This window comes from Amphiura filiformis, chromosome 5, assembly GCF_039555335.1.
Source record: "Amphiura filiformis chromosome 5, Afil_fr2py, whole genome shotgun sequence".
Classification (NCBI taxonomy): Eukaryota; Metazoa; Echinodermata; class Ophiuroidea; order Amphilepidida; family Amphiuridae; genus Amphiura; species Amphiura filiformis.
This window is the reverse complement of record NC_092632.1, coordinates 16,410,778-16,428,190: the sequence shown is the minus strand read 5'-3', so window position 1 is coordinate 16,428,190 and position 17,413 is coordinate 16,410,778. Positions and strand designations below refer to the sequence as shown.

The window sequence follows — 17,413 nt, the reverse complement described above, 5'->3', positions numbered from 1 at the left end:
GCCTACAGGTTTCAGAAAGCCTTACATTCAATCTTACGATTGATCTACAAGATGTAAGATCGATCGTAAGTCTTTGTGAATTGGGTCCCAATTAAGGTTTAAGCAATTCTTCTTGACAGTTTTAGTTCTTTCCTTGTCCCTGAAATGGCCAGTTTACCAGTTTGTAATACAGCCATGGACTAAATCAGTCACGACCTTGCTCAGTCCAGCTTTGCAGAAAGCGACTTTGGCCTGAGGTAATTAGTTATCAAATGTTGACAGCTGGTAACAAGTGTCAAAACTTAAGTTAATCAGGACTAATTTGTTAAGGGTGGCTGTAGCGTAATGAAATGTTATTAGAACATTATAAATTGAGAAAGGCATAGCAAACTAACTTCCTGTTTCGGCGCATTCACATCCCCTTGTAGGGTAGTTCGAACCCCAATTTTGTTGAATTATTGAATCTGCTGCTTCATTGCCAACCTTTGATGTCCACCATGTCCAAGGTTTGCCCAGGTCATCCCAGATCTTAACACCTCTGCATTCAAATTGTATGGTTTGCGAGCACGATTCGGAGGCATCGATCAATGCGTAGATTTGTTCCAAGGTTCCATAGTCGTACGTCACGTCCGAGGCATAACTACCAGGATCCGCATTACCACTAGGAACACTAATTGGACCTGCTCTATTGTGGCTGAATATAGTCTCGCCTGTAAAAGAGTAAGATTTTAATTATTTATTCATGTACGTAATCAGGGTATAGTTGAATAGATTTTCACACAAAAACATTTTTTTTCTCAAAATTTCAGTTGATTCGGATATTATTAATTGTGTTATATGACCGCAAAATATTCCATAATACATGTATTCGTTAAAAGTTATGTATTTTGTCATAGGACATTGTATTTCACTTGTCTTAATATTTATCTCCATTGGTTTGTACATGGAATATTCTGGAAATTCAATAGAAAATGCTAGTAAACAATCATACATAATGGAAACTACTAGAATGATCATGATGTCCACAGTAGTAAGTGGTGGTGCTATTACAGTAACCATCTATACATATTAATGATTCTGATTGGCTTCTGGTGATGTAATGAGCTATATTTAGAAATGATGTAATGTGCTGTAATATATAAAGCCTGGAGACAATGAAGTAAAGTAAAGGGAAGGAACATTTTAGAGTTACAACAGGGAACTCTGTGAAATTTATGTCAGATCGCGGTTCTTGCGTGTTGGACAGAATAAAATACGCCAAAGGCGATAGTGAAAGCCAATATTGTGCTTTATTGTTTTGTCGACTTAAAGAAGCGACCGCGACAGATTGAAATATTTCCATCAACGAAATGTGGTTGCTGGACTAACATATTGTGTTATGTGACTGTAAAGTGGAGCAGAACGCTTGCTCAAGACATCTCCGGGAGAGGAGCTTACGGTCAACGTAAAAACCCTTTTGGAAAGCACTAGCATATACCAGCTAGGATATTGAAAACATAGTCTTCAGGACTTGGACTGAGACTGTGGTAGACCAGGGGTTTCCCTTGGGTAGACAATGCCAGATCTTGGATCAAGAACTGAGACCATAAAAGGAATCTCATCAGAAAGTCAGCCAGTCAATATTTCCAGGTTTAGTTAAAGACATATTATAACATTTGCTGAGAAGGACGCCCTCAATATTTTTTCAAAATTCTGGGTTTTTTATACGATAATATTGTACTTTATTAAACCAATATAGCCTGCAAAAATCAAGACCCTAGGTGCTGTAGTTTTTCAAAATCTGAGATTTTGAATAACACACAGGAACCGTCGTTTTATTATTACGATGGAAATATTTGTCGAACGCATACGCGATGTTCATAACACAGTACGTACATGGCGTGCGGGACGGTGATCTGCACAACAAAGGATCGTACCATAACACAACCGAAGGAGTGATACGTATTGGCGCTGGTAGTAAATTCCAATTTTCTTTGCTTTGCCTTAGTTGTTCTGCTCAAAATTAAAAGGGGATATATCCGACAGTAAAAGCTAACATTTTATGGCAACGAAATAGTAATCTATTTTGTAAGAAAATGTTATAATATGGCTTTAATAACCATAGTAAAAAGAGATTTTTGTAGTAATCTTAGGATTAATTCTTGTATGATATTGCATTGTGATTTGATCGACAGCCACACTACATAATTAATAAATATCATAAGTTGTTTGATATAATAAACCGTGTGCTTGCGTTAGTGTTGAGTGAACTCGGTAGTAGGTGATCATGTTAATGACCATAAACATTGCGCTACAGTGCTCCTAATAGACCACTCTGTAGGCCCTAAATGTCATTATTAAACGACAGAATCTGTTAGAATGTTTTGTAGTCCTGTAAGGCCCTACTGTAGTTATTGTAAGAGAGGGATGGAGGCTGTGGATCTCTTGTGCCAGCATCGCATGTACGAGTATAATTATACCAAAAGGATCGTCTAAGATTTTCAGGAACTATAAATTTAATTAATTAATTATGTTTTAAAGTATGTTTATAGATGTTTTAAATTTAGAGAAAGATAATTCAACTCACCAGTGGATAAATCACAGTCGACTTGAAATGGGTCAGGGTTTGTTCCATCTGGTCCATCTGGATCAATCATGTATAGCCCACTCGTCCACCCATTGCCTGTTGCACCTGTTGCAGTTGGGTTCGTTGTGTAGCCTGCTTCGAACAACTCCCAACATGAACGCAGAACTGGTGGAGCCAAATTTGGAATTACTACTTGAGAAACTGAAGATAAATTGAAGAACGAAGAAAAATAATTATTTGCTAACTTTCAACAAAGTTAATCACCCTTCTGAATATTTTAATTTTGACATGATAACAGTTTAGAAGTTTTGCTTAATACAGTTTTATTCTGCAGAGTAATACATTGCTCTTATAGGAAATGAGTCAAGGAAGCCACTTGCCACGTTGTATTGTAGTTACTGAGTTGTGACAAATAATAATGTTTTTGCTATTTCACCATCATTTCCCCCCATCACATTATTTTTTCACCGCTAGATTAGACATCGCTCCGGCTCGCCTTAAGTGGTATTAAACTAATCACAGATCAAAAGCATTCTTTTAATCTGCAAGAATCCTTTCAGTTTCATATTTATAATATAATTTTTTGCCCATTTTTGAAGAAGTATTTATGGATGTTATATTGAAACACCAAGATCTCATCTTTGTAGATCCTTGATATGATTTTTTATTGTTTTGTTTTACCATTTCTTTTTGTTTGTTAGTTTATTTGCTGCTTGTATATTGTACTGTCACTGTCTATTATTCGCGGTGAATGAAGAGAAATAATAAAATCTGAATATAGGCCTATAGGCTATACTAGGCCTATCAACATAATTAAAAAACAAAAACAAACACATTTTCATATGTCATATCCTTGTTTAGAAGCGCGAAGGATTTAGTACAGTCGCTCTAAAAACACGGCATATTGTATTATATCCTACCATTAATACCGGGTCAAAATGAGGGAAATGCTTTCGTCTTTTCCCCCGAAATGTTTATTTCGAACATTCACTTTTTAAATATTTCTTACTTTTCATATTGGTAGAGTTTTAGTAAGTAGACAAGAAAGAATGTCAAAGAACTATATAATATTTTCCTTAAGTTAAGCATGAGTGCAATAAACATTTTGATCTTTAGAGCTTACATATGTACTTTTAAGGTGGCTGTGTATTCTCAGACATGCATGTAGTAAAAGTGCAATAACTTTGTAATTATTCGCGCAAGACATAAAAAAGTATACATTTTTATAAAGGCAAGACATCAATAAATCTTAATATAAATACAGATTTGGGGTAAAAACAACAATTATGAAGAAAATCACAAAAAAGTGAGTTTTTGGCAATATTTGTTAGGTACATCATAACAAAAAAACACTCTTTCCAAAATATTTTATTTTGTTTTTAGCTCAATCTTGAGGCTCCATTCCAAAAACGGTTTTTTATTTTCTTGATATTGGCCTTAGTTTTTGAGATATTGACCATATAAGGCATCAAATTGAACTTTTTAAAATTCACAAACGCCTATTTGCACAAAATGATGCCTAAAATCGGAAATAGACCAAAATATAAAAAAATGAGAAAACCGTTTCTTGAGTCGATCATGCTTTTTACGATGATCATAATTGCTTACCTATAGATGCTGTATTTATTGAGTTATCGTGTACCTAAATCGTCATTTTACCGAGAAAATGAACATTGAAATAATTGCCGTTAAAGTTTAAAGTGGTCACATTTTGCCCTTTCATCGAATCTCACAGGAGAATGCGGCAGTTTTCGTTTTTCTACCTTATATTATGTGAACATCGGGTAAATCCACAGCCCGTTGAGAAGTTTGAGCGAAATCCATTCATAACTTGATATTCAAATCGAGGAAAAGAACTTGAAAAAACCCACATTTTATCAGTTAAAACGGAGCCATTTGACCACTTGAAATTAGTGTTTCCAAAGGATGCGCCACGCATGCAGATAAGCGTCGCGTATGCGTAGCGTATCTGTGCGTTAACAAATTGCGCGATACGCAGCGCGATGCGTTGTTGCGCGCGTGTCACCCCGCTGATACAACAAAGATTTTCTCTCTTTTAAAATTGCAAACACGAATGAAATAGTGAAATAAAATCCATAAAATAGCGCAGTTGGAGTTTATGAATCTGGATTTTCTTTCCTTGTATTTATAAAAAACATAACAAAGTAACAAATATCAAAAAAGCTCAATTTTGCGAAAGAAACAACGTCTTGAGTACACAGCCGCGTTAAGTACGAAGCGTGTAGAGTTACTGTATCACTATACTTTACAGTCTTGTGTTTCGGAAAGAATAACTAATTCTTTCAAACAGAAAACAAGAAGTATTATATTAGACAAACATTGAAAAACATAATATTGCGATGGAACGTTATGTTTTCTGTGGTCATGAATATAATACAGCTATATAGTAATCGAACTATTCGTTGTATATATCCTCGTATTTTTTGTACCTAGCAGTTATTAACATTTCAAGCTTCTTAAGCTTTATAGCAACAAAACAACACTACTTACCAGTACAAGAGACATAAATAGACAACAATAACAGAAGTAACCGTATTTCCAATTTATTCGCCATTTTGTTTTACATGGCATCTATTACGCCAGCTCTCCACACCTTGACCAAAATATAATTCAGTTCAAATAATAAAATCTATGTTTCCGGTATAACAGTTTAGAATTTTTGCATTAAACCATACATAAGTTGGTACTTCTCTATTTTTTTAACTTTGGACAAAGTGTTGTGTAGCAGTGGAATTTGCCTTAGATTAATCTAAATTATGTTATTAAAGTGAAAGCCTTTGAACTATTAAAATATGTATAAATTTTATACAAAAAAAACTTATTTGCGAGTTTTAAATAAACATTTCACAATTTAATTATAGCAAAAAAGCAGAAGCCAAGTTCAGTCTACGCCCGACAACCTGTCGTGAAAAGAAAGAACGAACCCATAATGCAATTCGTAAAAACTGGCTAATAGATGTGTACAATATAAAGTGATCCCTTATTTGTAGTGGTTTGAATTATGTTTAACAAAGCATTGTTGGATTGTGTGAATGTGAACTTTCTAATTGAGAGTTTCTCGCATTGATGATTTAGTTGAATAGTTCCAGTTCAGTAGTCTCAATTTGGCAGGTCAAATTTTGCGCTCACTGATTTGCGACGGTACAAAGTTTCTCAAAAGTTCACCTTGATAGACACACAGCAATACTTACACTTGGAACACGTACCTTTTTGTTCGTTATTCCGCTTTATACATGTACATATATAATTTCATGCCATTGTCATAAACACGCAACCTAACTTACATAAATTTATTCCGAAAGAAAATAGTTTTATTTATCTTTAATAATTATAGGCATTATTTATTAAATGAGAAGTGATTTTGATAAATACTGTAGAAAAACTAAAGTTGATTTTAGATTTTTTCAATAAAAACAACTATTATTAATTTTAATGTTTTGGGATTTATCCCGTCATTTAGCAATTTTCATGATTTAGTACAAAAATGTGTTTGTAGTGATTCTAATAATTATATGCATAAGTGTCAGTACGCGGAGTCATTCGCAAGGGGAAAACTTGTTTGGTCAAGTTCAATGATTTGATCAATTAAAACAACAGTCAGCTGTTTACAATGTTAAGTTACCAAAGGAAGATAACTTAGTAATGTAATATTGAATCATAGCATGCGTATTGTGAGCGTAAACAATGTAATTTCGAGGGCGTGCTTTATGGTAGTTTTTAAACATTTGTAGCACGTGCTATCCGATTTCCATTTTAATTTTTTTTTTTAAATTAATTGTATTAGTAGAATTAAAAAGAAAAAAGACACTAGAATTAAAAAGGAAATACAACCACGCATGATACATTCTAAGACCTATTTTGATATTAACTCTAAAATACCTTTGCTTCCAAAATAATTACACAAGACCTTGCTTTCTTTCTTTCTTTCTTTCTTTCTTTCTTTTTTTTTTTTTTTTTTTTTTTTTTTTTTCTTTCTTTCTTTCTTTTTTCTTCTTTCTTTTTTCTTTCTTTCTTTCTTTTTTCTTCTTTCTTTTTCTTTCTTTCTTTCTTTCTTTCTTTCTTTCTTTCTTTCTTTCTTTCTTTCTTTCTTTCTTTTTCTTTCTTTCTTTCTTTCTTAATTCTTTCTTTCTTTCTTTCTTTCTTTCTTTCTTTCTTTCTTTCTTTCTTTCTTTCTTTCTTTCTTTCTTTCTTTCTTTCTTTCTTTCTTTCTTTCTTTCTTTCTTTCTTTCTTTCTTTCTTTCTTTCTTTCTTTCTTTCTTTCTTTCTTTCTTTCTTTCTCTCTCTCTCTCTTTGTAGACAAGGTATGATCGCGCAAAGCCATATATGCACTTGACAACAATGACCAGTATTTTGAATGTTATTCTGTTATTGATGGTGGTGGAGCAGTGGAGCTCTTTGGTGAAAGGTGTGTCATGATCACGTTTCTTTACGCAAAAATAGTTTTGCCGCCCAATTTTGCAGTCTTTGAAGTCTTGCGATGTCAGTTGAGTCAGCTGGGTTTGCTCCAAAGATCGAAGAACTGTATTGGCATAGTCGAGACGACAAAGAATGAATGACCTAACACTGTGGTGCCATACGTGTTACGTTACGAAGATGGTAAGTTACACTACTACACAAGCTTGTAATGTGGGTTGACATAGCTGACCATCAAACAGGACACCCAGATTGCGAACGAATGATAACATCGTAACCAATTTGAAGCTGGATATTAGATGGTAACTTGCGTCTTTAAACTTGACCTGACCTTTGACTTTGGATAACCTTTGCTGTTTCAAACTCTCCAAGTGTTAGGGATCATTTTCCCCGAGTTACAGCCCGATCGGAAAACCTTTAGATTTAACATGACCTTTGACCTCAAATGACGTTTGCGGTTTCATACTTCCATCCAAAGTGTCAGGGATCATAATTATTTCCTGAGGTTACAGCCCAATCGGAGCATCTTTGAATTTGACCTGACCTCAGATGACCGTTGCGGTGCCGGGGATTGTTTTCCCCGAGTTACAGCCCGATCGGAGCAACTTCCTATGAAGTAACGTGATATACACTATTAAGTAGACAGGTCCAAACTTTCAGGCAATGTGTTATGCTTTCCATTACAGGGTACAGTCAATGCATTATGAGAAGGTGTTCCACTTAATAGGGTACACAACCACTTTACCGTGACTATAGCATAGTTTCACATTGCATTAGGGTCACTCCATATGAAATCAAGGAGGTGCCCACCTGACCCCCTCAGATTTGCTTTATATTTTTGTCATATGTTGTACATGTAAAAATATTAAAAACCTGCAAATTTGAGGTCTGTAGCTCTTACGGATTTTCTGTGGCAGTCATTTAAAATTGGAGTAGGGGTGTCTAAATTTGGACCCAAAAGTTGCCCTTTAAATAAATTTCATATTTGAGAGTCTGTGTCTTCTTTATAAAATGAGAGAGAGAGAGGTCTGAAACTTTGTATACACACTAACTGCATGCCCAATTTGTCAAAAAATAAAAATAAAAATTTTCTGTAATTGCGCGTTGTGTCACGGGGTCATTAAATATGCAAGAAAAAATATAATGTTTTGTAAACTGGCAAGTTTAGGCCCCCTAAATTCACATTTTTTTTCAGATTAATTATTTTTTGTTGTCACTGATGCTATATATAGGATAAATACAATGCATATCCAAAAAGTTGGGGGCACAACTCATTTACATTTCGAACAGCACCCTCACGAAGATGAAATTTATTGCAAATTCAACATTTTCAGGGAGCCCAAAGTCGATGTGGTCCACCTTCAAAATTTATAAAACATCACTTTTATATAACTACTAGTCTTAAATTACAACTTTGCTAAGTCACAGTAATTGTATAGGTTGACTTCATATAAAATGACAAGCCCAAAGTTGACCATTTTCTTATGATTGCATGTAGTGCAAATGTGCCGAATTCGGAAGGCTTCAAAGTCAAATTGGCCACAATATTGAAAATAAATGATTAGATGAGTAGTTATTGGCCCTATTTACTTTTATTTCCATTTTATTTTCAATATATACAGATTTTCTATGGTAGCATTTAAAGTTGGAGTAGGGGATCTATACCTTCCTAATAAAGAGAGAGAGAGAGAGAGAGAGAGAGAGAGAGAGAGAGAGAGAGAGAGAGAGAGAGAGAGAGAGAGAACATTGTATACACACTAATTGCATGCCCAATTTGTCAACAAGGAAAAAAATAAATATCTGTAATTGCGCGTTGTGTCACGGGGTCATTAAATATTCAAAAAAATGTAATGTTTTGTTTTTGTCAGATTAATTGCTTTTTGTTGTCACTGATGCGATATATAGGACAAATACAATGCATATCCAAACAATTGAGGTCACAACTCATTTACATTTCGAACAGCGCCCATGAAAATGAATGCAAATTCACCATTTCCAGGGGGCCCAAAGTCGATGTTTAAAAATCAAAATTTATAAAACATCACTTTTATATGACTACTAGTCTTAAATATAACTTTGCTCAATCCCAGTAATTTTATAGGTTGACTTCATATAAAACGACAAACACAAAGTTGACCATTTTCTTATGATTGCATGTTCTGCAAAAGTGCCGAATTCGGAAGGTTTAAAAGTCAAAATGGCCACAATATTGAAAATAAATGACTAGATGCTTAGTTATTGGCCCTAGTTACTTTTATTTCCATTTTATTTTCAATATTGGGGCCAATTTGACTTTTAAGCCTTCCAAATTCGGCACATTTGCAGTACATGCAATCTTAAGAAAATTGTCAACTTTGGGCAATGCATTGTATTTATCTTATATATAGCATCAGTGATAACGGGGGCTAAACTTGCCAGTTTACAAAACATTACATTTTTTCTTGCATATTTAATGACCCCGTGACACAACGCGCAATTACAGAAATTTTATATTTTTTATTTTGTGACAAATTGGGCAGTTAGTGTGTATACAAAGTTTCAGACCTCTCTTTCTTTTTTTATAAAGAAGGCAGAGACTCCCAAAGATGAAATTTATTTAAAGGACAACTTTTGGGTCCAAATTTAGACCCCCTACTTCAACTTTAAATGGCTACCACAAAAAATCCGTAAGAGCTACAGACCTCAAATTTGCAGGTTTTTAATATTTTTACAGGTACAACATATGACTAAAATATAAAGCAAATCTGAGGGGGTCTGGTGGGGCACCTCCTCGATTTCATATGGAGTGATCCATTACGGAAAGCTGTATCATACTTTCTCACTAAAGTCGACAGGTCCAAACTTTTTTTTTGAGCGATGACCTCATTGGACAGACACATACATTACAAAGTGCTCCAAAATAAACCTCTTAACAAAAGTTTGGAAAGTTTTTTCAAGCATCTATATCTCAGAATTTTTGTGACATGTTCATATCATGTTGCATATCTATGAATATCTACGTTATTTCTCTTTATAATGACATCACATTTGAAACAAGCACTTTTTTACGGCTGAGTACACGTCTTGTGAATGTAGTGGGGTCTTAAACAGAAAAAAGGAATCACGATGACGAGCGGAACGGGCTGAGACTCATAATCTTAAGCAATAAATAAGGCACTTTACCTCTCCACCCATGTGTGTATAAATGGGTACCGGCATTTTTAAATGCTGGGAAGGTAACAGACTCGATGTGTAGCGATCCCCCTATAGCAATATTACATGGAGGGGTCTGGCCCAATCGCCAATGAAAGAGAGATGGGCACTCCGATCATTGTTTATACAGGATCGTCTCCTTTACCAGAATGTGCCAAATTGACCATTATTCTGTGCTCAAACAATATTAGTCAATAACCTCAATAGTGGGTGGAAAAACTATACGTAGCCACAACAGCCAGGCACTGAGGCACCTTCTCCTCATGCTGCTCACCAGTCTGCTCACCAGCCTGCTATGACTGCTATGGAATGGCGTTACATTGTTCAACCAGGATTCGTCGCAGGTCATTCAATGTGGTTGCATTGACTAGGACTATACTCTGGCACGCACAACACGACCAAGCTGGTCTCTGAGGTCTGGACTGATAGCAGGGCATTCCATTCTCTCTACTCCCATATTCTGTACACTCATAGAAATTGTTCGTTGGCATTACTCAGTAAGTTGATGTAAGTCGTTGCGTCAACTTTCCGAGTAATGCCAACGCGTACAATTTTGAGTAACGCTGACTCGATATCATTATGTTGGTCGCACTCATTTGCACTTACTTTATTGAGTTGTTACAACTCAGAAAATGAAACTAGGTTAGCATAATTTTCTAGAGGTGTGCTATAGTATACAAAATTTTGCACTGATTACAAAAAACCAGTAACTTAATATGAACGAGTTACATCAACTTACATGTTGAGTTACAATAACTCAACAAATTGGTTCTTTGAACCTTGTTTATTTTTCTAATTTCCCTGAACTTGAATTCAGAAGTTGGCATTACTTAAAATGTTGACGCAACGACTTACATCAACTTTTAAGTAATGCCAACAAAGTTGATTAGTTGACGGAACTTTTGAGCTTTTTCAGCATTTTTAAGGTCGGATAACTAAAATGAATTTTGTTTTGGCAACTTTTACACTATTTTTGAGTTGTCCAAACTTACTCCTTTTGAATTGCGCCAACAAGGCGAACAAGTCATTTCTATGAGTGTATGTAGTCGTTGACTACCCTTGCTCTGTGGGGGCGAGCGTTGTTATCTTGGACGATTGCATTAGGTCTCAGATTGTGAAAATATGGAATTGCGGCTTGCTGTACAGATTAATGTTCAATTTGGCACATTCGGTATGAGACCCCACTACATTCACAAGACGTGTTCGCAGGCGTAAAAAAAGGTGATTATTTCAAATGTGGTGTCATTATAAAGGGAATAAAGTAGCTATCCATTGATATGCAACACAATATGAACATTTCACAAATAATCTGAGATATAGATGCTTGAAAAACTTTCTAAACTTTTTTAAGAGGTTTAGTATATGGGTATATTATGTGACACGATTTAAAGTGCCTTTGAACTTTCAAAATCTGGTTCACTGTATTAAACGGATATCAAGATCCTATTTCTTCGATTGTATAGTAGATTTTATTCTCCATCCCATCAGCTTCTTTTCCTTACGAGTTGTCACGTGTAAATAATACAGGTAATTAATCCAATGTTTACGTTGTATTCTGTGCAGTGAGTATCCGGAGAGGTGCATGATGGGATATTATTGAAATCGGTAAAATGTTTACAATAGATTTTCCGTTGCCCTTGAAAGTATTACCATATAGGTATCCTGTCTTATGATTATATTTGAGTTCATTATTACTGTAGACTTATAAAAGGTTTTTATGCAGTATATTCATCATAATTTTATCCCCGGATTTTACCTAAAGATGTCGTTATCATTTCAGCTCATACTTCTGACATTGTTATCGCTTTTGAAGGTGTCGCATGGTATTCATCCTGTGGTAAGAATACATCTAGTATTTCCATGCATCGTTTAGCTCGTTAGCTATGATATTTTTTTTCCTTTTTTAAATAATAAGCATTACTAAAATTCTAATCTTTTTGTAGCACGATGGCTTGATGAACGAGGAGGATTTACGTACAAATTATGGAACAGTTCCTTTTGAAGATTGTAAGTATATTGACTATCATACTGTATGCATCTATCTATGTCTGTCTTGTCTGTCGGGTGTCAGAGAACAGAGGGAAATATCACGACGGCCTAAAGATTTTGACAGGGTGTCCTCCAAAATTTACAAGTCGCTCGCCGCTGACCCGCATCAGAAATACTTTAGGCTTATTATTCATACTTTATGCCGAGAAATGTGCGCGTGTATCAAAAGTTGAAGAAAGTTCGGTTTTAAGCAGACCATATATCAGATGGTTCTTACGATTGGCATAATGGCGAAATATATCAACTTGTCGTATAAATAATCCGACGAACTGTCGGGCCGGGGACGTCGCCCCCTAGTGAAGGGGTGGTTTGGGACTTGGGAATACCTGTAAGCATCCGCGTGAATAAAACGCAGATTATTGGTGATTTTGAAAAGCAAAACTCTCGGAATCTGCGCTAGGGTATCAAATAGCTTGGATTCATAAAAAAGGTGTTTCCTCTTCTGTCTCATGATCCTCGCATAGGGTAGTTTGTAACTTACTTGTCGGCGTTGGACTATGATGACACTGAATTCAGTATATATAGAGCAGTTTCTAAACCCACTCAATCTTAAAAATGACTTTGTAACGCCAATATCCATGTTTAGGGGTATTTAGAAACTTGACTAATTAGTCCTGATTATAGGTGGTTAAGATGTTTTTGTATGTGTAAAATCCTAGTTTTATTGACACATGCTTAGGGTAATTTTTGAAGGTCGATTCACGCGGATGCTTACAACTGTTATTTGGCTACGCTACTGTCTCCCACTCTCCCCCTGTTTGCATGACTAAAACGTACAGACGATTACAAAGTTTACAAATAATTTATGTGGCATTTTATATTGTAATAACATAATGTATTTCAGTATCCTTCGTTGAATTAGTCAACATTGGGGACAATCCTTCGGATTCCAATCAGCCAACTGGTGGTAGCCCCCTTCACACTGGTTTTAAATTTCGCGCCTTTGGGGAAGATTATAGTGGCCGTTTGTACAAGAATCGGTATCTCATGCGCCCTGGTTTACACATTGAACGATGGGGAAAGGAAGGCAGGGTCTCATCTAAACCAGTAGACCATGGATGCTACTATTTGGGAGAATTGCTGTCTCACAATAACAGCGTTGTCGCGATTAACAAATGTTCGGGAATGGTAAGACAAACTGTTCATTAAAAAATCTATACATGATAATGCAAAAAGCCGAATCTTGGCCGAGAATTACTCACCTTAAGAAATCTTTTTCAGGTGTTTACTTAATCCAAATACAGGGTGTCCCAGAATAGTTACCGAGTAATTACCGAGTCAATAAAATTGAACGTAAGTCAAGAAATAGACATCAGAATCACAAAATGAAAATGTAGCGCATAGCTTATTTTGCATCACATGCGAAAAATTTATTTGATTCGGTTGACTGGTTGCGAAGAAATTAACAATTACATAATACGCGCATCAATGCAGTTCATTCCAAGTTTGATCAACAGGCGCTTTTATCATAATCGCTCACCGCTTCCTAAACTTTGTGTATCTCATTAAATTTAGTCCACATTTTCTATTTTATAATCCGACGTTGTTATGTTAGTAATGCTTTCACTGAAGATGAATAACAGTTTATCCGAGAAAACCGTGATTTCTGCAATTGGAAACTTTCCAACTTTAATTCTTTAGGTTGTGCAAATATGTTATATTCTAACTTTTCAAAGATGACAATGATCACGTGCTTACAGATTTACGTGTGATTTTTGATACCATGCAACATGAATGTTGAAGTTTTAAAAGATTTAAACTTTGCATTACAATGTCTTGGAAATATTCCAAAAACATTAATGTGTGTGAGAAATTTTTAAGCCAGCTGGAATTCTTTATGCAATAATTCTTTATGCAACATTAATATCAACGTTAAGGGGGTACTACACCCCTGGCCAATTTTGTGCCTATTTTTGCATTTTTCTCAAAAATTATAGCACATTGGTAACAAGTAAGATATGTATATTATAGGGGCAAGGACTACAACTACTGTACTGAAAATTCAGCAACTCAAAGCAAGTAGTTATTGATTTATTGATCAAATATTGGTTTTCCCTCATTTTTGACTGTAACTCCACAACTATTGTCTGTGCTGAAATAAAATTTCCAGTGCAGTAGTTGTAGTCCTTACCCCTATAATATACATATCTTACTTGTCCCCAATGCACTATAATTTTTGAGAAAAATGCAAAAATAGGCACAACATTTGGCAGGGGTGTAGTACCCCCTTAACGAAAACAGATACTAATAATTACAAGTACCGAGCATCATGTATATAGTATAGTATATTTTATTGACACACAAATCGTGGCCCTCAGGCCAAATTACAAGTGGTTTACAATATTAAAAACAATTAAACATTAAAATATACAGTATCAATATTAACAAGGAAAAATACAACTGCTGTTGATAGAAAATAAAATATTGCACTTATTCAAGACATCATTCAAAAACATTATAAATACACACCATTAAAAGGCTAAAATTGCCTCAATATTTCCATATTTAAAAAGTCAGAATATGCAAAACAGTTTAGTGCATTTAGTTATTCAATAAATTGATAAAGTATGGAATAGCGCTGTTTTTGAAACGATCGGTCCTTGCATAAAGTTGAGAGATTTGATTTGCATTGCGAAGGACCCTGCCATGACTCTCCAGTCTGGTAGGAGGGATGAGATCTTTGGTTCGAATAGAAGAAGAAAGCCCTTCGGCCAACTTACGACAATGGTCCTCCCTCCTATCAGCTAGAGAGTCTAGCTGGCACAGATTAAGAGCGTTATCATAACCATCATACAATTTGCCCAGAACTATTTTGCAAGCTCTTTTTGCAGCTGCTCCAAAGTATGATCTTGAGTTGTGGTGAGTGAGGAATGCCATACTACATCCGCGTATTCCAGTAATGGTCGTACATATCCTTTATAAACTGAACATAATTCCTGGGTATTAAAACCAAACCTTTAATCCTAAGCATATACAACCGACGATTGGTTTTGGACACAATTTCAGCTATGTTTCTATCCCATTTGAGGTTGTTCTGCATCCAAATACCCAACATTTTTGCCTCAGAAACAAAGTTGAGAGGAATGTCATTGATTTTGATAACATTATTGGGTGGATTCCTCTTAAAGCAGACCTGCAGGGCTTGACATTTCAAAGGGTTAAGTTTCAGATTGTTATTGGCAGACCATTCACTGAATTCATCCAAAACATCTTGAATTTGGCTGGATTGGGGATGGATACAGTTCTCAACAATTGTTAAATCATCAACATATTTCCAACATTTTGTTTTGGGCACACTACTTGATACAGCATCATTGACTATAATCTGAAAGCCTATTGGGCCTAGTTTTGTACCTTGTGGGAGACCTCCATTTACAGTTTTGTAATCAGAAAGAACATGTTTATAACGAACACACTGTTGTCTGTTGCTGACAAAGTCAGACAACCATGGCACAATAGACTCACGGACCCCCATATGGATAAATTTCTCCATAAGCAGAGTATGGTCGATCAAGTCAAATGCTTTTGAGAAATCCGTGAGTACCACTGTGCCAACGTTGCTGGCCCTGTCAGCACCTTGATGAAGAAAGTGAAGCATGCTAATTAAATAATGTGAGGTTGACACACCTTTGACATTACCAAATTGTTGGTGGTCAATTTTATGACTTACATCTTCTAAGACCCACTTGGATATAAAACCCTCCCCAATTTTTGCAAAGCAGTCAGTAAGTGAGACAGGACGTAGCTTCTCAATGCTTGGTGGGTTTGTTTTTGGTATTGGAACTACAATGGCCTTCTTCCATTGAGAAGGGACTACTCCCTCAATGAGGGAGGTGTTCAAAACCTCTGTTAAGGGAACACTTAGCTCATAGGCAAATTCCTTAACCAACCTTGGAGGGAAGCCATCCGGCCCACATGCTTTACACCGATTTACCTTGCTGAGCTCAGCATACACATCCCAAGGATATAATTGTGGTGGTGAGTTGTAAGCAGGTAAATAAGAAGGAAGCTTTGTGTTATCCAGAGGATTGATGTTGGAAGACACATTCACAAACAATTCATTGATGCAGTTAGCAATACTGACATGATCAGAATTCTGAATACCGGGGACGTGTATGTTGTGCTCAGACTTTGTATCATTAGTCATGACTTTAATTTGTTGGTGCCATTTACGTGGGTCCTTATGTTGTAAATTCCTGACAGAGTTAGCATGATAATTAATTTTAGCTTTAGCAATTTCACGTTGAACTTTATTGCGAAGTTGACGCCATTGAGTTTTGTCTTCAGCCAGAAAGGCTGCTTGGCGTTCCTGAATCAATTTTTTAATTGGGGGTAGTCCACTTTTATCATTATCATGGTTCTTTACTGTGACATGTGGGAAGAATGACTCCATTGCACTGTTAAGATGTTCATAAAAAGCATCCACCTTTTCCTGCGTATTATTGGCTTCAAACACATTAGACCAGTTATGATCTTGAATCCAGGTGCCAAACTCCCTGATTTGGGAATCTTTAAAGGTGCGAACAACTCTGACAGCATTTTTATGCTTGCGAGTGATGGAAGGATTGGGTTTCCAAACAATGCATATGTGGTCACTCTTACCCACAGGTGACATAGGTAATGGATCTGAATAAAATTTACTAAAGTCAGTCATAATCAAGTCCAGTATAGCTTGTTCACGAGTAGGAAAATTTATAATTTGTTTTAGATTGTACGATCTTGTTATGAGATTAATGTTCATTCTATTGAAATCACCTAAGATTGCAAAACTAATGTCCGGATATTTAACATGTAACAAGTCCATTGATTAAAGTAGGTGTTGCCGAAGAAGATGTTGATTGGGGAGTCGGTGGTGATGTACACTGCACAAAGTGCTATAACAGAGACATCCTCGGTAACATTTGAGGTTCAAGCAATACCCAAACACACTCAAGTTCATCAGGGACTGTTATGTCTGTAATATGCATGGCAGATATGTGTGATCTAACATAAACCGCAACGCCGCCGCCTTTACTTGTATCACGACACTGGGAGAACAGATTGTAACCACTAATTGACGACATGGAGCAAGGTAATTCTGGATGAAACCAAGACTCTGTGATTACTCCGACATCAATATTCTCAAGTTTAAGCATGGTTTCCATCTCATCCATCTTCTTAACCAAGGATCGTGCATTGGTCAGAAGTACATCT

At 35.8% G+C, this 17,413-nt stretch overlaps 2 protein-coding genes across 4 annotated transcripts in view; one reads left to right on the top strand and one right to left on the bottom strand.

The window, feature by feature from the left end:
• Positions 1-5,188, bottom strand: part of LOC140152722 (uncharacterized) — a 38,302-nt gene extending 33,114 nt beyond the window's left edge. For both annotated transcript variants that reach the window (XM_072175190.1, XM_072175192.1), the window contains exons 1-3: positions 5,057-5,188; positions 2,546-2,746; positions 375-689 (exon numbers count right to left, since the gene is read on the bottom strand). In XM_072175190.1, the coding sequence (XP_072031291.1) occupies positions 375-689; positions 2,546-2,746; positions 5,057-5,120 (580 nt within the window). In that variant the 5' untranslated portion in view covers positions 5,121-5,188. The remainder of the gene's footprint in view (positions 1-374; positions 690-2,545; positions 2,747-5,056) is intronic.
• Positions 5,189-11,878: 6,690 nt separating this feature from the next.
• The window catches only part of LOC140152721 (A disintegrin and metalloproteinase with thrombospondin motifs 13-like), a 28,815-nt gene continuing 23,280 nt past the window's right edge, over positions 11,879-17,413 (top strand). Inside the window, exons 1-3 of one of the 2 annotated variants that reach the window (XM_072175188.1) lie at positions 11,879-12,008; positions 12,115-12,178; positions 13,065-13,348. In XM_072175188.1, coding sequence (XP_072031289.1) covers positions 11,889-12,008; positions 12,115-12,178; positions 13,065-13,348 — 468 coding nt within the window. In that variant the 5' untranslated portion in view covers positions 11,879-11,888. Of the gene's footprint in view, positions 12,009-12,114; positions 12,179-13,064; positions 13,349-17,115; positions 17,292-17,413 lie in introns of those variants that run through there. The other variant, XM_072175189.1, reaches the window with a different exon arrangement.